At 41.5% G+C, this 22,918-nt stretch overlaps 1 protein-coding gene across 2 annotated transcripts in view; it reads right to left on the reverse strand.

Moving 5' to 3' along the window:
- Positions 1-8,052: 8,052 nt before the first annotated feature.
- LOC147375464 (cytochrome P450 2J2-like) overlaps positions 8,053-22,918 on the reverse strand; it is a 38,136-nt gene continuing 23,270 nt past the window's right edge. For both annotated transcript variants that reach the window (XM_086390272.1, XM_086390271.1), the window contains exons 6-9: positions 21,442-21,583; positions 20,903-21,090; positions 13,522-13,660; positions 8,053-8,561 (exon numbers count right to left, since the gene is read on the reverse strand). In XM_086390272.1, the coding sequence (XP_086246398.1) occupies positions 8,383-8,561; positions 13,522-13,660; positions 20,903-21,090; positions 21,442-21,583 (648 nt within the window). In that variant the 3' untranslated portion in view covers positions 8,053-8,382. The remainder of the gene's footprint in view (positions 8,562-13,521; positions 13,661-20,902; positions 21,091-21,441; positions 21,584-22,918) is intronic.

Here is a 22,918-nt window from a genome sequence, read left to right on the forward strand (position 1 = left end):
AGTGGATGTTGGCAATTTGATCTCTGGTTCCTCTGCCTTTTCTAAAACCAGCTTGAACTTCTGGAAGTTCACAGTTCGCATATTGTTGAAACCTGGCTTGGAGAATTTTGATCATTACTTTACTACCATGTGAGATGAGTGCAATTGTACAGTAGTTTGAGCATTCTTTGGCATTGCCTTTCTTTGGGATTGGAATGAAAACTGACCTTTTCCAGTCCTATGGCCACTGCTGAGTTTTCCAAATTTGCTGGCATATTGAGTGCAGCACTTTCACAGCATCGTCTTTCAGGATTTGAAATAGTTCAACTGGAATTCCATCACCTCTGCTAGCTTTGTTGGTAGTGATGCTTCCTAAGGCCCACTTGATTTCACATTCCAGGATGTCCGGCTCTAGGTCAGTGATGACACCATCGTGATTATCTGGGTCATCAAGATCCTTTTTGTACAGTTCTTCTGTGTATTCTTGCCACCTCTTCTTAATATCTTCTGCTTCTGTTAGGTTCATACCATTTCTGTCCCTTATCAAACCCATCTTTGCATTAAATGTTCCCTTGGTATCTCTAATTTTCTTGAAGAGATCGCTGGTCTTTCCCATTCTGTTGTTTTCCTCTATTTCTTTGTATTGATCACTGAAGAAGGTTTTCTTATCTCTCCTTGCTGTTCTTTGGAACTCTGCATTCAGATACTTATATCTTTCCTTTTCTCCTTTGCTTTTCACTTCTCTTCTATTCACAGCTATTTGTAAAGCCTTCCCAGACAGCCATTTTGCTTTTTTGCATTTCTTTTCCATGGGGATGGTCTTGATCCCTGTCTCCTGTACAATGTCATGAACCTCCATCTATAGTTCATCAGGCACTCTATCTATCAGATCTAATCTCTTAAATCTATTTCTCACTTCCACTGTATAATCATAAGGGATTCCATTTGGGTCATACCTGAATGGTCTAGTGGTTTTCCCTACTTTCTTCAATTTATGTCTGAATTTGGCAATAAGGAATTCATGATCTGAGCCACAGTCGGCTCCTGGTCTTGTTTTTGCTGACTGTATAGAGCATCTCCATCTTTGGCTGCAAAGAATATAATCAATCTGATTTTGGAGTTGACCATCTGGTGATGTCCATGTGTAGAGTCTTCTCTTGTGTTGTTGGAAGAGGGTGTTTACTATGACCAGTGTGTTCTCTTGGCAAAACTCTATTAGCCTTTGCCCTGCTTCATTCTGTATTCCAAGGCCAAATTTTCCTGTTACTCCAGGTGTTTCTTGACTTCCTACTTTTGCATTCCATTCCCCTTTAATGAAAAGGACATCTTTTTTGGGTGTTAGTTCTAAAAGATCTTGTAGGTCTTCATAGAACCATTCAATTTCAGCTTCTTCAGCATTACTTGTTGGGGCATAGACTTGGATTACTGTGATATTGAATGGTTTGCCTTGGAAACTAACAGAGATCATTATGGCAGAAAGTGAAGAGTTACTAAAAAGCCTCTTGATGAAAGTGAAAGTGGAGAGTGAAAAACTTGGCTTAAAGCTCAACATTCAGAAAACGAAGATCATGGCATCTGGTCCCATCACGTCATGGGAAATAGATGGGGCAACAGTGGAAACAGTGTCAGACTTTATTTTTTGGGGCTCCAAAATCACTGCAGATGGTGACTGCTGCCATGAAATTAAAAGACGCTTACTCCTTGGAAGGAAAGTTATGACCAATCTAGATAGCATATTGAAAAGCAGAGACATTACTTTGCCAACAAAGGTCCATCTAGTCAAGGCTATGGTTTTTCCTGTGGTCATGTATGGATGTGAGGGTTGGACTGTGAAGAAAGCTGAGCACCGAAGAATTGACGCTTTTGAACTCTGGTGTTGGAGCAGACTCTCGAGAGTCCCTTGGACTGCAAGGAGATCCAACCAGTCCATTCTGAAGGAGATCAGCCCTGGGATTTCTTTGGAAGGAATGATGCTAAAGCTGAAACTCCAGTACTTTGGCCACCTCATGCAAAGAGTTGACTCATTGCAAAAGACTCTGATGCTGAGAAGGATAGGGAGCAGGAGGAGAAGGGGACAACAGAGGATGAGATGGCTGCATGGCATCATTGACTCGATGGACGTAAGTCTGAGTGAACTCCGGAAGTTGGTGATGGACAGGGAGGCCTGGCGTGCTGCGATTCATGGGGTGGCAAAAAGTCGGACACGACTGAGCAACTGAACTGACTGACTGAGGATCACTGGATCATAAGGTTGACCTATTTAAAATTTTGAGTAATCTTTATAATGTTTTCCATAATGGTTGTGCCAATTTACTCACTCATCAACAGTGTACAAGGGTTTGTCCATGTACTTGCCAACACTTGATATCTTTTGATAATAGCCATTATGACAAGTATGAGGGCATAGCTCATTTTCATTTTCATTTTCCTAATAGTAAGTAATGTTGAGCACTCACTGGTAACTTATTTCATCGCTATCACTGTTATAGTTAATTTTTTATAAGTCATATTTGAATATAATTGACAAAGGTATTTGACTAAAAAAACCCAGGTTCTGATTTTGGCTGTGCCATTCATTCTGCCTTGGTGAGCTTTGGCAAAACACTTCACTCTTTTGGGCCTTCTGTATAATGAGAATAATATTTTCACTTCATACTGAGAGTTGTAAGAATTAAATCAATTTAAGGCCAAAGTTCTGAGATATCTGATATCTACTAGGCTTTTGGTGAATTTGGGAATCTTATCCATCCTAATCAGTTTCCTTTGGATACAGTCCAGTAGAAGTCCTCAACCACAGTTACCTGAACAGCTACTATCTGGAATAAATATGGCTAATTTTCAAAGTGCACTTTCAAATAAGTGTTAATTTTTTAAATTTTAATGAAGTCCAGCTTACTTTTTTGTTTCATAAATCTTGCATTTGGTGTTATATGGAAAATCATGAGAAACTCTCAAGGTCATCTAGATAGCTTCCTTGTTATCTTCTAGAGGTTTAATAGTTTTGAGTTTTACATTTATATCTGTGATCCATTTTGAGTCAACCTTTGTGAGAAGTGTAACATCCGTGTCCAGGTTCATTTTTTCCATAGGGATTCCAGTTATTCCAGCAAAAGATATTACTTTTTCTCCATTGAATTGCATTTGCTCCTTTGTCAAGGACTGTGTTTTTCTGAATCTATTTCTGGGGTCTTTATTCTGTTCTACTGATCTATGTGTCTATTCTCCACCAATACCGCACATCCTGATATGCAGCTTATAGTAAGTCTTGAAGTCTGCTGGTGTCAGTCCTCCAAATTTGCTCTTCTCCTTCAATTTTGTGTTTATTATTCTGGATCTTTTGCCTTTCCATAAAAACTTTAGGAACAGATCGTCAACTTTGTATTATAAATTTACATAAAATGAGTGATAAGTAAAGAAAGTTCCCATATTTAGCTTGCATACGATACTAAGTTGTTAATTTCAAATTTCTATTGTTCTTTGCTTGTATTTAAAGAAATTAAATTTTATGTATTCATCTTTTTTTACTTAATACTTTGTAGTATAATCCAATGTTTTGTCCTACTACGTTGCTACCATTGCTTATTAGTTCCAGAAGGTATTTTGTTAATTTCTCGTGATTCTCTACATAGACATTTTGTTTCTTTCTTGGTAGTTTATATATATATATATATATATATATATATATATATATATATATATATCTTTAATCTCATTTTCTTGTCATATTGCATTAGCTAGGACTTCTGGTACAATCTTGAATAAGAAGGATACCTATATCTTTTTACTGATCTTTTGATGAAAGCGTCTAGCTTCTTGCCATTGACTATGATGTTAGTTAGCCATGAGTTCTCTGTAGATATTTTTTTATCAAGTTGAGGAAGTCCTTCTCTATTCTTCATTTGCTAAGAGTTTTTATTATTAGTGCATGTTGGAGTTTGTCAAATGCTCCTTCTGCATCTGTTGATGAAGTTACATGAATATTCTTCTTTAGTCTGTTGATGTGATGGAGCTTCATTAACTGAATTTCAAACCCACTTTGCACCATAGAAAAAATTCCACTTGATCATGCTATATAACTGTGTAATCTCTGGATTGGATTTACTAATACTTGTTTGAAGATTTTTGCACTTATATCAGAGAGAGATTGATTTTTCCCTTTTTCTGATGTCTTTTTTTTTTTTTTTTTAGTGCTGGTCTCAAGGGCTGAATTATGAAGTATTTTCTATGCTTTGATTTTCTGGAAGAGATTGTAGCAACTTGCTATAGTTTTATTCTTAAAGTTTAGTAGAATGGATATTTGGAAGCTTCTGGATCTGGTGCTTTCACTTTTCAAAGTTTATTATTTATTTTATTTCTTAAATGGATACAGGCCTATTGAGATATCTATTTCTCCTGGTGAGTTTTTCTAGACTGTGTTTCAGTGAATTGGCCCATTTATCAAATTTGTGGGCACAGAGTTGTACATAATATTCCTTTCTTACAATGTCCATGAGATGAGTAGTGATGTTGCATGTTCATTTATAGTAGTAACTTAAACCATCTCTCTCTTTTTCTTAGTTAACTTGGTTAGATGTTTGCCAATTTAAAAACTTAAATTTTTTTAACTTTTGGTTTTGTTCATTTTCTCTATTTTCCTATCTTCAATTTCATTCACTGATGCTTTAATTTTTATTATTTATTTTCTTATGATTTCTTTGGATTTAATTTTCTCTTCCTTTTCTAGAACCATGAGGTGGAAGCATAGATTATTTTAAACCTTTATTTATTCAATGGTATAAATTTTCCTCAGCGCACTGATTTCACTGCATCTACACATTTTGATACCTTATATTTTCTTTGTTTAAAGATATTTTTTGGAGATTTCTTCTTTGGTCCATGCTTATTTATATGTGTTATTCAATATTCAAATAGTTTTAAGTTTTTCATGTACTATTCTTTTATTGGTCTCTAGTTAACTCCATTTTGTTATGAAAACATAATTTGTGTGATTTCCATATGATACTTGATAAAATGTGTTTTATACTTAGAATGTGGCCTATTTGGTGAATGTTCAACATGAGCTTGAGAAGAATATGCGTGCTGCTCTTGTTAGATTATGAATTCTATAAATCTCAATTGGATCCAAGTAAGTGGTAATATTGCATGGTTCAACTTTGCCTTTACTGATTTTCTGACTCTTGGTTCTGTCCACTGATGGTAAAGGGATATTCAAGTATCTAACTATAATAAGAAATTCATCTATTTTCCCTTGCAGTTCCATCAGTTTGCAGGTGCATGCACATTGTAGAATTGCTATGTCTTCGTGGAGAACTGATCCTTTTGTTATGTACTTCCCTTTTAAAATTTATGATAATTTTCCTTGCTCTGATATCAGCACTTAGTACAGCGACTTCACTTTTCTTTTGATTGGTGTTAGGATGGTATATCTGCAGAGGGCATGGCAACCCACTCCAGTATTCTTGCCTGGAGAATCCCATGGACAGAGGAATTTGGTGGGCTACGGTCCATGGGGTTGCAAAGAGTCGGACAGGACTGAGCAACTTCACTTTCACTTTCATGGGATCAATGGAAAACCCCTGGACACTCATCTGGCCTGATAGATGCAATGGGGCCCAGACCCAAGTAGCATGTGACCACAATTAACCAGAAACTTGGGGACACAGGACTGAGGGTAGTTGAACTTTCTGCCCTATATTTTTCTCAAAAGCTCATTGAGAGACCGTAAAATATAAATTCTCGATCTGTAAAAGCATTACAAAATAATTTTTGTTTTCTGTCCTTTTATAACTCTCTTTTTTAAAATTCTTTTTTATATTATTTTAAATTTTATTTTATTTTTAAACTTTAAAAAATTGTATTAGTTTTGCCAAATATCAAAATGAATCCGCCACAGGTATACATGTGTTCCCCATCCTGAACCCTCCTCCCTCCTCCCTCCCCATACCATCCCTCTTGGGATGGTGGACTGTAGCCCACCAAGCTCCTCCATCCATGGGATTCTCCAGGCAAGAATACTGGAGTGGGTTGCCATTTCCTTCTCCAGGGGATCTTCCCGACCCAGGGATCGAACCCAGGTCTCCCACAGTGCAGGCAGATGCTTTAACCTCTGATCCACCAGAGAGTCATGGAAAATGCACAACAGAGTAGGAATGGACCTCAGAGATGACTATAAAAAGCCCTATATTTTATAATTTAGGAGACTGAGCACATAATGAAAAGTATTTTGGCCAATTCTTAGTCTCCAAAGAGGATAAACTGATTGGGGGAATAAAGAGTGGAAGACAAGGTCTCAGATGTTTGGGTGTTCGAGGGCTGGTTTGATTCATTTTATTCTAGAAATATAATTTGCAGTGCTTTCCAGAGAGGCAGCTTTCCAAAAGGTTACAAGGAAAGTGCATTCGGGTGATGCAGCTGGGGCTCTCAGTGTCCTGCTGTTGTTGTTCAGTCACTCAGGTGTGTCCAGCTCTTTATGACTCCATGGACTGAAGCATACTAGGCGTCCCTGTCCATCACCAACTCCCGGAGCTTGCTCAAACTCATGTCCATCGAGTTGGTGATGACATCCAACCATCTCATCCTCTGTCACTCCCTTCTCCTCCTGCCCTCAACCTTTCCCAGAATCAGGGTCTTTTCCAATGAGTCAGCTCTTTACATCAAGTGGCCAAAGTATTGGAGCTTCACCTTCAGCATCATTCCTTCCAATGAATATTCAGGGTTGATTTCCTTTAGGATTGACTAGTTTGATTTCCCTGCTGTTGAAGGGACTCTTAAGAGTCTTCTCAGCACAGCAATTTGAAAGAATCAATTCTTCAGTGCTCAACCTTCTTTATGGTTCAACTTTGACATCTGTACATGACTATTGGAAAATCATAGCTTTGACTATACAGATCTTTATTGGCAAAGTGATGTCTTTGCTTTTTAATGCTGTCTAGGTTTGTCATAGCTTTTCTTCCAAGGAGCAAATGTCTTTTAACTTCATGGCTGCAGTCACTATCTGTAGTGATCTTGGAGCCCAAGAAAATAAAGCCTGTTAATGTTTTCATTTTTTCCCTGTCTCTTTTCCATGAAGTGAGTTCTAGTCTAACTCAAACCCTCCCCATGCACTTTAGGAAACACAATCATTTCTCTTTGAATACCAATTGGCTCTGACAGACACAGGATAGATCCAGCCAGACTCTCCCTTCCTCCCTGCCTCCCTTCCTATTTCTATTTTCCTTTAATGGTGCCCACTGACATAGTTTTTCTCTGAATCCCAGCAACAGGATTGAAGAGCCCCATGTCTTCATGGCCCTTTTTGCTCTGAGCTATTTAAATTCCTTAATTCTAACAGCCTTAGGAAAAAAGACCTTCTATAAGGTTTAATACAGTTTACCATGTTTCATTGCTTGTCTGCATGTGGGCTGGCATCCCAACCCCATGGGTTCTCAGTGGGACCTGGCCTTCCAGTTGATGGCATTTTCTCTCCTTAGCACCCACACAGGAGGGCTGAGCAGGACTCCTGCATTTCTGTCTCCTTCTACACAATACTCTGTCAATGCTCATCATCTGTGTTTAGGCTGGGGCTACATGTCAATCACAGTGACAATCAATTTTTAAGAAAACATCACAACCACCGTGTTCTTAACAACAATAAGGGGGTTCAGAAATAATGCATGAGGGAGGTTTTAAGGTAAGAGGGCACGTTAAAGTCAGAAAATATTTCCACATTTACTTCCCCCTAAGTAGCTTTCCATGTTTGTTTAAATTTGGTGACATTCTATTTGTCTCTGGTGTCCAAGGCCAAGGTAGTATTTTCTTAGGTAAACCAGAGAAACTGCTTTTCCACAGAACCGTACTTATTAATAGGAATCTACCTGCCTTGCTGACTTCCCAGGGGCCAGTCTGAGGCAGAAGCAGGATAAGATTGCCTGGTGCTACCAAATGTGAGGGCCTTTCTGGCTGACCTCCATGGCTGCCCCAGGGCCCAACTTCTGACTCTTATCCACCATTTGGTCCCACTTTGACCCAGGCCATCTCAACAGGCCAGAAGCATATTTCTGTCTAAGGAAGGACACAGAAGGCAGATCACAACTATGAATTTTATGATGTGCTTTATGGTTTCCAAGCCATTTAAAGCCCTTAATTTCCTTTGATCTTTGCATTAGTTTTTGCTTTAGAGAAGAAATCATTGTCCATCTTCTATTTCCCAAATGAAAATGAAATCACTCACAACATAACTGATTTGCCCAAGGCCCCACTGGAGACAGTTAAGCTGGGGTTTGGATTCAGTTTCCTCTGAGTCCAGTTCCTGTGACCTGTCCTAGAGGCACTGAATGCTGCTCCCTCACTCCTGAGCATGTGCTCTGTCTTGAGGGGAACAGGCCCATTCTTCTTTCTTTCCTTCTCCTCCCCCTCTGGACAATTTCAGGCCCGAGGAATAGCACAGAGGCGGTAGCTGGCTGGGGAGCTGGTCAGGCTTTCTCTAAACTTCAGGCTCAGCTTCTCATTCTCTGGAGGCCTGAAGGTAAATTTTTGCAGAAGTGAAGTAAAGAAAATAAACAACTCTGTCCTGGCCAATTGTTCTCCAAGGCACATCCGCTTTCCTAAAAGACAAAAATATGACGTGAGTTACCTGCTCAGGTGGTGACTGTGTCTTGCAAGGACTGAAATCTTGTACCACGTCTTAAAAAACTGAGCAAAGTGAGAGGCTGATAGGCCCTGGCCTTTATGCAGCTGGCTTATTTCATGGCAACCACCTTGTAAACCTAAGCCCAGTTGAGTGAATCTACAATCGCACAGCTCAGTGCCTTCAGGGGTCAGGATGGTAAGGTACAGGGTGCAGGTGCAGGCTGCGGACAGAGCGCAGAGGGGCTGGGCTGACCTACAAACAGCGTCTAGCCTAAAGTCGTTCAAAAATCCATCAGGAAATGATGATGACAAAAGCAGACAAAAAGAAAAATTGTTTTAATATTTTTCAATCATTATAAAAAACAACTGTTGAGAAGGATAAGAAAGTGAACATCAGATCAAGGCTTCTCAAGTATGAGGCATCTTCTCTCTACATCACGTTTCCCTCCATCAGGACTGGGCATCTCCCTGCCAGGGCTGCCCGTGCAGGGCCAACCCCGTCTCAGCCCACCTCTGCACCATCTCTTCCAGGCTTCCCCCAGCCCCTCCCTTCATGATGCCCTCCTCCCCACTTGGGCTACAACACCCTACTCGGGTCTCCATTATCTCTCTTGTGGGTGTTTTAATAATTTACCTTCTCACTAATTAATACATGTTCATTGCAAAAATGAAAAAAAAAAAGTCTGAGAAGTATAAAGATATAAAAGATGTTTGTAATCCCATAATCCAGACAAAAACCCCTTGTTAACATTTGACAAATTTCCTCACTGTCTTTGTAAAGATTCTCCTGCACACCCATCCCTGAGATTACTCTCTGTAGTTAATTCTGGGCATTGCTATTGTTACTTTGGTTTTTCCCCATGTCGTGAAATATTCTTCAAAAATAGTTATTGTAGGGGTATGCCTCAATTTTGTCCTCTGCCTCTGTAAGCAGTTGTTGAAAATAAGATTAGAGAATGCCTGCAAATGTGTTTAATAAATCAAGATATGCTTCAGAATTATGTCCTTTTTATATGATTTTGTGCCTGTGTGTCTGTGTTTCCCACCAGCAGTTTCTAATCATCTCTGTTCCCCTCTCTCTGATCTCTTTACGCATCACTAATAGAACAATGAGGACATCAGTTAAAAATGCAGCAGAGGAAGAAATTTGTTCAAATGGTACCAAACCAGCTGTATTGTAAATACTGAAAATTATCCTCAAGTAATCCAGATTTGTGACAAAACTGGATCCACAGAGTCAGGATCCAGATTTACAGTGTTGGTAACCAGTAACCAGTTCTGGGCTATGAGTAAATATTCTCACCAACCTAAACCATTTTCAGTTGTCAAACTTGTAAAATAATATCCTAACTACACTATGTGGCTGGACAAGGATATGAGTAATACAGGAGATATGAATTTGATTTTAAAATCATGAAAAGGAGGGCCACTTGATTCTACAACTTCATTCTGGACCACGGGAAATGTGGACCTTCTCCTTGGTGCTCCCTCTAAATAACTAGATCAATCACCTCACTAAGAATGAGAGAATTGGTCTAGGGTTTCTGAAAAAAGGTCTTTCTCTTTTTGTCTCCTATGATCCAGTGATTACTTTGAAAAATGAGGACTCAGTCTCTTGTCTTCATGAAGATGTCTGCTGCTTCGCTGCATCAACAGGGAAACACTTAAATGAAGAAAAAAAATATGTTTGCAATGATACCTCTGCCATCTGCCCTGACTGTGTGTGTGTTCTAATTCCACACCTGATCGCCTCTCCAAGAGAAGGGAGGGAGCTCTCCACACCCCATTCTTCAAGGAAGCTTTCTTTACAAAGTGCTGGATCAAGAATGAGTCAAAGCAACTGTGCCCCAGATGGGAGTGTGGTGGGAGAAAAACGAATAGTAGTGTTGACTTTTCGATTCAGAGCATTTTTCAGGCTTCCGTTTCCTACTCTATTTAGGTAGGCTGCGTTCTGCCACAGCTGAGGAAAACCCCAAGTTGCTTACCTTCTCTGAATTTCGTTCTTCCCAGGCAGAAAGAGGGATATTACCTGATTGCAACACTTGTTCCAATCTCCCCCCTCTCCCTGTACCCACATCATCTGCAATGTGATTCCATAGCCCTTCCCATAAATTCCAATCTCCCCCCTCTCCCTGTACCCACATCATCTGCAATGTGATTCCATAGCCCTTCCCATAAATTCCAATCTCCCCCCTCTCCCTGTACCCACATCATCTGCAATGTGATTCCATAGCCCTTCCCATAAATTCCAATCTCCCCCCTCTCCCTGTACCCACATCATCTGCAATGTGATTCCATAGCCCTTCCCATAAATTCCAATCTCCCCCCTCTCCCTGTACCCACATCATCTGCAATGTGATTCCACAGCCCTTCCCATAAAAGCTGTGCTATTTCCCTTTCCCTTGAACTGGGGCTCACAGTGTGACCTGCGTGGGCCCCGGAATGAAGTGGGAGTGACGGTCGCCAGTTCCCAGCCTGGCTCTCAGGAGGCACTGTGTGCTTTCCTCCCTCCTGGGTCTTATCATCTGCATGTATACCAGCGGGGGTTAGCTTGCTGGAGGAGGAAACTTGGAAAAGAGCCCCACTGACCCAGCCAATCTAGTCCTAGATCAGTCTTCAGTCATCTGACCTCCTACACAGGCAAGAGAGCCCGGCTAAGATCAGGCAGCTCCCAGCTCAATTGTAGGCTTCGGGCAACGATACACACTTACTGTTTTACGTCACTGAGTTTACCACCTTTGTAATACAGCAATGTAACAATCGATACATATGACATGGACTTGGTGAATCTTAAAATGGAAGGGCTTTTAAGTAAGTAAATGTGTTACATTCTAGTTGTGTTAGGGAGCACACTAGATTAGAACTTCATACATAACCAATGAAGACCTACTGTATAGCTCAGGGAAGTATACCAATATTTTGTAGTATCTTGTAAGGGAAAAAACTAAAACAACAAAAAAAGGTGTGTGTATATACGTGTATGCTGCTAAGTCACTTCAGTCGTGTCCGACTCTGTGTGACCCCATAGACGGCAGCCACCAGGCTCCCCATCCCTGGGATTCTCCAGGCAAGAACACTGGAGTGGGTTGCCATTTCCTTCTCCATATATGTGTGTGTGTGTGTGTGTGTGTGTATATATATATATATATATATATATATATATATATATATATATAATTGAATCACTTTGCTCTACTACTGAAAGTAACACAATATTGTAAATGAACTCTGCTTTACAAAAAAAAATTTAAAAAAACAACAAATGAGTCTTAGGCTGTTTTCTGCCAATTCCTTGGGCACATGGCCTTGGGTAAGAAACAGCTTTCTCTAAATCCTAATTTCTATGCCTTGGGAAAGGAAATACTGATTTCTTTCCTGTCAAACTGTTAATAACTGGATTGCTGTACATATTAAATAAAATAATTTCCTTGCAAATAAAATCTGTAATTAGAAGGGTGTGTTACAACTCTCACAACAACAACAACAAAAACTTCAGGAGAATTATAACATTAAAACAGCTAAAACTTTGTACTGTAATAGGAAACCTGAAGCTCTTATAGACAGAAAGACTGGAAGGTTTTCTTACATCTCATCTCTGCTTTGAGATTAGAAAGTGACTTGCCCAATGTGAGCAAAGGTGGCACAGAACTGGAGAGGAAAGACACAGAAGATCTAATCGAATGAGTTCAGATACACTCAGGACAGTATCCTACAGCAGGGAAGCCTGGGCTCTGGATCATGCCTAAGCTAAGCTAAGCATGGGGTCAAATTCCAGACCCTTCCTCTCTGTGCCTTTGTGGCATGATCAGCAAAATGATACTGTCACAGAAAATTAATGATAAGAAAACTACTATGAATTTCAGAATGTCAACTCAGTGTAGCATTTAGTTATTATTTTAGGAGATACTGTTAGGAAGAGGCACGGGCATTAGTATTGGATAAACATGAATAACACTCAATTCTAGGACTGCCCCCATGACTTTTATGAGTGTATATTCCATAGCTGACCCTGCTAAACTTCAGTTATCTTCCTTATACCCAAAGCGGTGATTCAAATTTGAACCTTGAAAGGTTACAGGAGAATTGCATGGTATTTTTGTCTACTGAATCATTTTTCATATCCTCAGGACTGAATACTTTACACATAACAGGTGCTCAAGAAACATTTATAGAATTAAGGATCTGGGATATTATTTGAAATGATCTCAACAAAATACATAACTCATTATCTGATACATATGAAGAATTTTGTTACTCATTTCACAGTTATAAGTTAAAATATTTGGAACTTTTGGAACTGGCTGCCTTGGAAACATGAGAGAGAGTTTCCCTGCATTCTCTTTCATACATTTCGGGTTGTGCATCATGTGAATGATGTAACTATATTTGTAAAGGGGTTATTAGAGTTTAAAAAGGCAAAATTTTAAAAGACCTCTTCAGGAATATCTTAAAGAGTAGAATCTCATCTACTTAAGTCCATGGCACAAGTCCCTTGTGATGCCCATAATGACAGACAAGCAGCTCCTTTACTGGCACCTCCCCCATCCCTTTTGTAGTAATTCACTTTACATTTTTGTGAGTGGGAGGCTCTAAAAAGATCTTGGAACACTTAAAACTCTACTCAGATGGTAAGGTTCCAACCTTCTTTGTGGGTAACAGGAGGAGGCTACGCTTCTATCCCCAGTGTTGGCAGGGACAGAACAATGTGAAGCTGAAATCTCCATCAGAGTCAAGCCAGGGCTTAGGAAGCAACAGCATTAATCCTGGGGATGCTCACCCCAGGGAATCTTGAGGTGCAACCACAGCAAGAGTGAGTCATGCTTGGCAGGGCTATCTGGAGTTGTTCCAACTAAAGCAAAGCATCACAAGGAGAAGAGTAGGCAAGGGTAGAGAGAGGAGTCCTGGGTTCCCACATACCTATTTCTTGCTACTCACCTATTGAGAAAGGCAGAAAGGATTCCCTTTTCTTAAACTGTCCATTTTCCAGAAAATGCTCTGGATTGAACGTGTCAGGGGTGGCCCACTCTGCGGGGTCCCTGTGCAGTGCAGTCAGGTTGGTCAGCACCATGGTGCCCTGAAGAAGGCAGAAGAGACTCAGGCAAGACTTGACCCACACAACATACACGTACAGACGGGCGGCAGTCCTCCGGCGCTCCCACACCTGGGCTGACAGCACCCTGAACTCCCTCGGCCTCACCAACCCACCACCTTCTGAGCCCAATCCCTAGCACTGTTTTTTTTGCCTTGGGACAGCTTACAGTGATGGACTGGAATTGTCTGCTGGGAATTTGTCAGGGAAGTGTGACTGCTCTTAGTGCAGAATGGATCTCTGCAGGGACTTGTCAGTGTAGAACTTGGGAGGGAACACATATGCATCAGTGAACACATATGAAACATATATGAATAATGTGACAGTGGGCAGGCAGTTCTAGACCGAGACTGACCCAGCTGCTTACTCAAGTGGTAACTATGGCAGTTTGTCCAACATGAAAAATGTCTCATTTGCCTACGGTTCTCACATTCTCTTCCCTCCATTATCTAGTAAAGTCCACAGAAAGTTTAACAATAGAATAAGGTCACCAAGTGGAAGAAACCACTATTCTTCCTGGTATGCAGCAACAAACTCAGGAGTCCTCCTTAACGCCCCCCTTTCCCTCATTCTGCCTTCGTCCAGGCCTTCGCTGGGCTGCTCAACTTGACTTGAGTTTTCTCTGGATTCTGTCACCTCCATTTCAGGTCCATCACTGCCTGGTCCAAGTTACTACCTTGGTTTCCCACACTCCTACACTAGTCCTAACTACATCCATATCCTTTCTTTCCCCTTCAATGTGCTGGACACATTGAAAGCTGAGATAGCTTTGGACATGATTTAATTATGTCACTTCTATCCGCCCACCATATTTGGACCTCAATAGATACCCCTCAATGGCTTCCATCTCTCTTAGGTTATGGGCACGTCACCTGCCCATCCTGAGTCACCATCCTTCTCCCTGCGTGCTTACTACATCAAGTCTCTTTCAGTTTCTCAATTTGTCATTTGTTCCCAATATTTTCCAGGACTCTTTGTATGGCAACCTCTGGGCATCCTCATGCCAATGAGTATCTGCTGGAGCTGCTGCTCTGAGTGTCTTTGTCCCTGCTGTGAGCTGTGCTGCCCCCTGCCTCTGCAGGTGACCCTCCAATACTAGCAGTAGGTCTGGTCCAGCCTCTTATGAGGTCACTGCTTTATTTGCCTGTGTGCTCATGTGCACACAGTCCACAGTCTTGTGTGTGCCCTCCAAGACTGTCCTTTTTCCATCCAGCCCTGTGGAATTCCTGAGATCACAATCTGCTCATCTTCATAGCTACATTCTCTGGGGGCTCCTCCTCCTGTTACCAGACCCCTAGGCTGGGATGCCTGCCTTGGGGCTCAGGATTTTCACTACTGTGGCAGAACTTCTGTAGTATAATTGTTTTCCAGTTGGCAGGTTGCCCACCTGGCAAGTAGGCTTCCCTGGTGGCTCAGACTGTAAAGAATCCACCTGCAATGTGGGAGACCTGGGTTTGATCCCTGGATTGGAAAGATCCCCTGGAGGAGGGAATGGGAGCCCACTCCAGTATTCTTGCCTGGAGAATCCCCATGGACAGAGGTGCCTGGTGGGTTACAGTCCTTGGTTACATGGTTACATGTCCACAAAGACTGAACATGACTAAGTGATTAAGCACAGCATCTGGTGGGTATGGGAGCTGATTTTGTTGCAGTTCTACCCCTCCTGATATCTTGTGGTGGCTTCTTCTTTGTCTTTGGATTTAAGGTATCTTTAAAAATTTTTATTTATTTTTAATTTAAGGATAATTGCTTTACAATATTGTGTTGGGTTTCTGCCATACCTCAACATGTATCAACTATAGTATACATACATCCCTGCCCTCTTGATCCTCCCTCCCACCCCATCCTACCCCTCTGTGTTGTTATAGAGCACCAGTTTGAGCTCCTTGAGTCGTATGGCAAATTCCCACTGGCTATCTATTTAGGGTGTCTTTTTTTAAATATATAAATTTATTTATTTTAATTGGAGGCTAATTACTTTATGATATTGTAGTGGTTTTGCCATACATTGGAATGAATCCGCCACGGGTGTACATGTGTCCCCCATCCTGAACTCCCTTCCCACCTCCCTCCCCGTACCATCCCTCTGGGTCTTCCCAGTGCACCAGCCCTGAGCACCCTGTATCCTGCATCAAACCTGGACTGACATTTGTTTCACATATGATAATATACATGTTTCAATGCCATTCTCCCAAATCATCCCACCCTTGCCCTCTCCCACAGAGTCCGAAAGACTGTTCTATACATCTGTGTCTCTTTTGCTGTCTCGCATACAGGTTATCGTTACCATCTTTCTAAATTCCATATATATGTGTTAGTATACTCTATTGGTGTTTTTCTTTCTGGCTTACTTCACTCTGTACAATAGGCTCCAGAGTCATCCACCTCATTAGAACTGATTCAAATGTATTCTTTTTAATGGCTGAGTAATACTCCATTGTATATATGTACCACAGCTTTCTTATCCGAACACATGAAAAGATGTTCAACATCACTCGTTATCAGGGAAATGCAAATCAAAACCACAATGAGGTACCATTTCACGCCAGTCAGAATGGCTGTGATCCAAAAGTCTACAGGCAATAAATGCTGGAGAGGGTGTGGAGAAAAGGGAAACCCCTTACACTGTTGGTGGGAATGCAAACTAGTATAGCCACTATGGAGAACAGTGTGGAGATTCCTTAAAAAACTGGAATTAGGGTGTCTTTTTTGACAAGTTTTAGCAGTTTTGTTAATGGTTATTCAGCAGATCCCTGGAGAAGGAAATGGCAATCCACTCCAGTAATCTTGCCTAGAAAATCCCATGGACAGAAAAGCCTAGTAGGGTACAGTCCATGGGATCTTAAAGAGTCGGACATGACTGAGCGACTGAGCACCCAGTAGATAATTGTGATTTTTGTGTTTACATAAGAAGAGTTAAGCTGGTGTCCTTCTGTTGCATCATCTTGAACGAATCAACCAGGCCAGCTTTGTGGGACCTAAATCTTACACAATTTGAGGATCGCTTTCATTATGTATCCTTGGCCAAGGATCCTTGGCCAAGGATCCATTACCTCATCTTCTTTTCTTTTGCTTTCAGTCAGTTTCCCTTGCTAATAGAGGGGCGCATCCTGACCCTGGCAGCCAGGACTTCAGAGCTCCCATGCTGGGGCTTACAGAGAAGCACTGCACACGACATCCTCCAGGGGGACTTTAGTTGCTACTAAAAGTCAGTGTAAGGAATCCCCACACTTCTGCATAGTGACTGTACGAGTGTAAGAGGGTTCCCTTGTCTCCACACCCTCTCCAGCATTTATTGTTTATAGACTTTAATGGTGGCCATTCTGACCCGTGTGAGATGATACCTCACTGTGGTTTTGATTTGCATTTCTCTAAAAATGAGTGATGTTGAGCATCTTTTCATGTGTTTATTAGCCATCTGTATGAGACTTGGGTTTGATCCCTGGGTCAGGAAGATCTTCTGGAGAAGGAAATGGCAACCCACTCCAGTACTCTTGCCTGGAAAATCTCATGGACAGAGAAGCGTGGTGGGCTACAGTCCACAGGGTCGCAAAGAGTCGGACATGACTGAGCGAATTCACTTTCACTTTCACTTTCATGTCTTCTTTGGAGAAATGTCTGTTTAGTTCTTTGGCCCCCTTTTTGATTGAGTTGTTTGTTTCTCTGGTATTGAGCTACATAAGCTGCTTGTATATTTTGGAGACTAGTTCTTTGTCAGTTGTTTCATTTGCTATTATTTCCCCCCATTCTGAAGGCTGCCTTATCAACCTTGCTTATAGTTTCCTTCATTGTGGAAAAGCTTTTAAGTTTAGTTAGGTCCCATTTGTTTATTTTTATTTTTATTTATTACTCTGGGAAGTGGGTCATAGAGGATCTTGCTGTGATTTATGTCAGAGAGTGTTCTGCTTATGTTTTCCTCCAAGAGTTTTATAGTTTCTGGTCTTACATTTAGATCTTTAATTAATTTTGAGTTTATTTTTCTGTGTGGTGTTAGAAAGTGTTCTAGTTTCATTCTTTTACAGGTGGTTGGCCAGTTTTCCCAGCACCACCTGTTAAAGAGATAGTCTTTTCTCCATTGTATAGTTTCACCTTTTCAAAGATAAGGGTTCCATGGATTTATCCCTGGGCTTTTTATTTTGTTCCATTGATCTGTACTTCTGTCTTTGGCCAGTACCATACTGTCTTGATGACTGTAGCTTGGTAGTATAGGCTGAAGTCAGAAAAGTTGATTCCTCCAGTTCCATTCTGCCATATGACCCAGCAATTCCACAGCTGGGCATACACACAGAGGGAACCAGAATTAAAGAGACACATTTACTCCAATGTTCACTGCAGCACTGTTTACATAGGTAGGACATGGAAGCAGCCTAGATGCCCATTGGCAGATGAATGGATAAGAAAGTTGTGGTACATACACGATGGACTATTTCTCAGCTATAAAGAAGAACACATTTGAGTCAGTTCTAATGAGGTGGATGGAACTGGAGCCTATTATACAAAGTGAAGTAAGTCAGAAAGAGAAACACCAATACAGTATATTAATGCATACATATGAAATTTAGAAAGACGGTAATGATGATCCTATATGCAAGGCAGCAAAAGAGACACAGACATAAAGAACAGATTATTGGACTCAGTGGGAAAGGTGAAGGTGGGATGATTTGAGAGAATAGCATTGAAACATGTATATTACCATACGTAAAACACATGACCAGTGCAAGTTCGATGCATGAAGCAGGACACTCAAAGCTGGTGTCCTGGGACAACCCTGAGGGATGGGGTGGGGAAGGAGGTGGGAGGGGGGTTCAGCATAGGGTGACACATGTGCACCTGTGGCTGATTCATGTTGATGTATGGCAAAAACCACCACAATATTGTAAAGTAATTGTCTTCAAATTAAAATAAATGAAATAAAATAAAAATCAGATTTAGTTGGTTCGCTAGGTCTCATTGAACATTACATCAGAAAAAATCTGTTGGAATGAATCTTTTAAGTTAGGATAGTTCTTAAATATAAATAGCAGTTAAATATATTGCTGTGAATATGCAAAGATCACCTGTGAAAACCTTTAGACCTCATATTTCACACATAAGATGGTCAATCAGCAAGAAAATCAAAAACACAGTTGCTGCAGGAATAACTGCATTTACAGGCTCTGTAGGCACAGAGACCATGGGGAGCCCACGGGAGATGCTCCTGTGTTTTTCCCTTGAGATCAACCCCAGGTTCCACATACAGAGGGACTCAGGCCAACTGCAATGCATCCACAGAGATGGACCAAGGTGGTGAGAAAGCAGACTGTGAATGTGCAGTGTGCAGAGAGGGCACTAGGGGGCACAGCAGAGCTGTCTGCTGAGATCCTAAGAGAGCAGGGCAGAGAGAGCAGAATTTCCTCTGTGAACGCAGGGAATTTAACAGAGAACCACTGAGAACAATTGCAGGGAGACTCTTCTAAAGTCAAAGTAGAGCAACTCTTATAAAGAGAACATGGTGTAGACAACAAAGATGAGCCTGGAACTCAGAACGAGTCTGTTTCTGGAACCCAACTCTCGTCACTTTGTAACTGAGAATTCTTAAACAAGATTAATCACTCTCTGAGCCTGGATTTCAAATTTGTAAAATGAGGATAGCAGAATTATTCTGAGGACTGAATCAGACATTTTGAAAGAATCTATAGAGTCCTGACTGCTTTAGGAACCAAGGAAGTATTGGTTTCCTTCTCCTCTTTTCTGTTATTTAATAGTGCACAGGCTTGGATTCTTTTCCCTTTTGAGGTAGTCCCATCAAGGGGCTGTAAGTTAACGCTGGAAACAATACCTGTGGGGACGTTATGTTAGAAACAGCAGTACTAATGTGATTTTGGTTCAAGTGGTCCCACATGTCCCTCATAAGTCAACATTTTCTGCCCGAAAAGATGCTCAACATCACTCATTATCAGAGAAATGCAAATCAAAACCACTATGAGGTACCATTTCACGCCAGTCAGAACGGCTGCGATCCAAAAGTCTACAGGCAATAAATGCTGGAGAGGGTGTGGAGAAAAGGGAACCCTCTTACACTGTTGGTGGGAATGCAAACTAGTACAGCCACTATGGAGAACAGTGTGGAGATTCCTTAAAAAACTGGAAATAGAACTGCCTTATGATCCAGCAACCCCACTGCTGGGCATACACACTGAGGAAACCAGAAGGGAAAGAGACACATGTACCCCAATGTTCATCGCAGCACTGTTTATAATAGCCAGGACATGGAAGCAACCTAGATGTCCATCAGCAGATGAATGGATAAGAAAGCTATGGTACATATACACAATGGAGTATTACTCAGCCATTAAAAGAATACATTTGAATCAGTTCTAATGAGGTGGATGAAACTGGAGCCTATTATACAGAGTGAAGTAAGCCAGAAAGAAAAACACCAATACAGTATACTAACGCATGTATATGGAATTTAGAAAGATGGTAACAATAACCCTGTGTACAAGACAGCAAAAGAGACACTGATGTATAGAACAGTCTTATGGTCTCTGTGGGAGAGGGAGAGGGTGGGACGATTTGGGAGAATGGCATTGAAACATGTAAAATATCATGTAAGAAACGAGTTGCCAGTCCAGGTTCGATGCACGATACTGGATGCTTGGGGCTAGTGCACTGGGACGACCCAGAGGGATGGTATGGGGAGGGAGGAGGGAGGAGGGTTCAGGATGGGGAACACATGTATACCTGTGGCGGATTCATTTTGATATTTGGCAAAACTAATACAATTATGTAAAGTTTAAAAATAAAATAAAATTAAAAAAAAAAAAAGAAGCAGAACTTTCCAACATAAGTCTGGCAGGTCCCCATCCTGTGAGAAGCTCTCCCAAGGCAAACAAAAGGATCTCTTAGCAAAGTCTGACTGAGAATTGCTGCAGCTATATCCCCAGAGATATTCACAATCACGGAGTAAGAACACTGAGCAATCTCGTAGCAAAGAAAAGCCAATCTTCATATAAACACATTTGACCTAGGAGTCCCCCTTCCCCTCCAGAACACCTATTAACATATATTTGAACTAATCTTGTAAAGATCCCAAATGAAAGAAAAAATCTAGTATTCCACCAGCAAAAATACCTCTCCCCATAAGTGTTTCTCTAAGAGAAGAAAACATGTCACTTTTCAGTTGAGATTCACACCATTTAAAATATAAGCTTGGAGATCTGAGGCTGTGAGTGAGCCTCTAATTACCTTGACCAAGTGGTATCCAGCCAGGACGGTGTCCACTGTCACCTCCCTGGGCACGTTCATGGGGACGATGTTCCCCATTCTCTGCACCTCGTGGATGACAGCGTTGGTGTAGGGCATGGACTCTCGAGAGGCCGTGCTCACCTTCTGTGATTGCCCGAGCACCCTGTCGATCTCAGCTTGGACTTTTTCTGGGAAATAAGAGGAGGCTGTATTATTCTAATATTCCATAATTTTCCTTAAGCCTGGTTAAGCTAAGGAATGGAATAACTAGGATCAAAATGGCTAAAGCTATAGTGAGCTCTCCAGACTGCTCCCCAGGGAGGTATGTGAGTGGGAAGTGGGCCCTGGTGTGAGACAAATCTGGTGCCAAACTCTTGCTCTACAACATTTCTGCTGAGAGTTCCTGAAGCTTGTTGAGGCTTAGTTTCGCCTGACTAGTGAGGATAAACCAACTTTCCTTTTAGGAACATTAAGATTTATAAGAACTGATTTACAGAAGCACTCTGACTTGGTCCAGGCACACACACTGATGTGCTCACCTTGGATTTCGGGGTTCAGGGCCATGAAAAGCAATCCCCAGCGCAGGGTAGTTGAAGTTGTCTCTGTTCCAGCCAAGAAGAGGTCCAGGGTGCTGCAGATGAGGTTTTCGTCATCGAAACTCGAAGTAGCATTGCCTTTGTGCTAGAAAGCATAGTGATTATTGACTTTTCAGATGATTCTAAGTTGCCACAGCACAGGGGGCTTCACCCAAGAGAGAACAGGGAAGGAAACACCCCCTCCCCCCAGGAGAAATGACTTTCCCTTTAGCCATCCCAGGATGCAGAGACTTATTACTGCAGTATCATTATCATCCTCCGGCTCAAGTGCTGGAAGCTTTTGTTAGTTTTGGTGGATGGAAATGGGTCAATTAATTTATTTTACTACCATAATTTGGGAGAATCTATTAATATCCTGGGTCTTGTGGTAAAAAATCTGCCTGCCAATGCAGGAGACATCAGAGACACTGGATTGATCCTTACGTTGGGAAGATCCCCTGGAGTAGGAAATGGTAACCTGTTCCAGTATTCTTGCCAGCAAAATACCATGGACTGTAGCCCACCATACTCTAGAAAAATTCCTTGGACTGTAGCCCACCAGACTCCTCTGCCCATGTAGCCTGGTGGGCTATATCCATGGGACCACAAGAGTTGGACAAGACTAAGCAACTGCACACACAAACACATACACACATGTTATTTCACTGGAAAAACAGCTTTCCATTCCTACATTAGCCACAGCATTCACTATGTGTACAACTTGATCAAGTTCCTAAACCACTAAACCTGTCTATAACTGGGGTGTAGCTCAGTAGTAGAGCTTGTGTTTAGCATGCACAAGGTCCTGGGTTCAAGTCCCAGCTCCTCCAGGGCTTTAATCTCAGCCCTGAACCAAGGCCCACAACTTATTTGGGCTTCCCTGGTGGCTCAGATAGTAAAGAATTTGACTGAAACGCAGGAGACTGGGGTTTGATCCCTGGGTCAGGAAGAGCCCCTAGAGAAGGAAATGGCAACCCACTCCAGTATTCTTGCCTGGAGAATTTCATAGACAGAAGAGCCTGGCAGGCTACAGTCCAGGGGATTGCAGAGTTGGACACAACTGAGTGACTAACACACACACAAACCTGTCTATATTTCAATTGCCTTTTCCATAAAATAGAAATAACAATATTCACCCATCAAGTGGCATTATGGATTATGTGAGTAGGAAATGGCATATAACAAATCCTCAACAAATGCTTTTACTGACACCAGAAACAATAAATGCATTTCACTAAAGTATAATCCTCACGCCTCCCCAGTTAAACATCTCTGATTCCAACAGCCATTCTTTATGGCATTCCAGCATCTTTACCACCTTCCTCCAGAAGCTTCAATGAGTCAGTGTTGCCCTGTGTGCCGTCCACAACTGCACACTTCATAGCAAGTGAAGTCTCCTCCTTTCAGGAGGAATCAATGCTTCTATGTTATAACAAGAAGG

The sequence above is a fragment of the Bos grunniens genome, chromosome 3, assembly GCF_055505025.1.
Source record: "Bos grunniens cultivar Pamir isolate PY7600 chromosome 3, Bosgru_T2T1.0, whole genome shotgun sequence".
Lineage (NCBI taxonomy): Eukaryota > Metazoa > Chordata > Mammalia > Artiodactyla > Bovidae > Bos > Bos grunniens.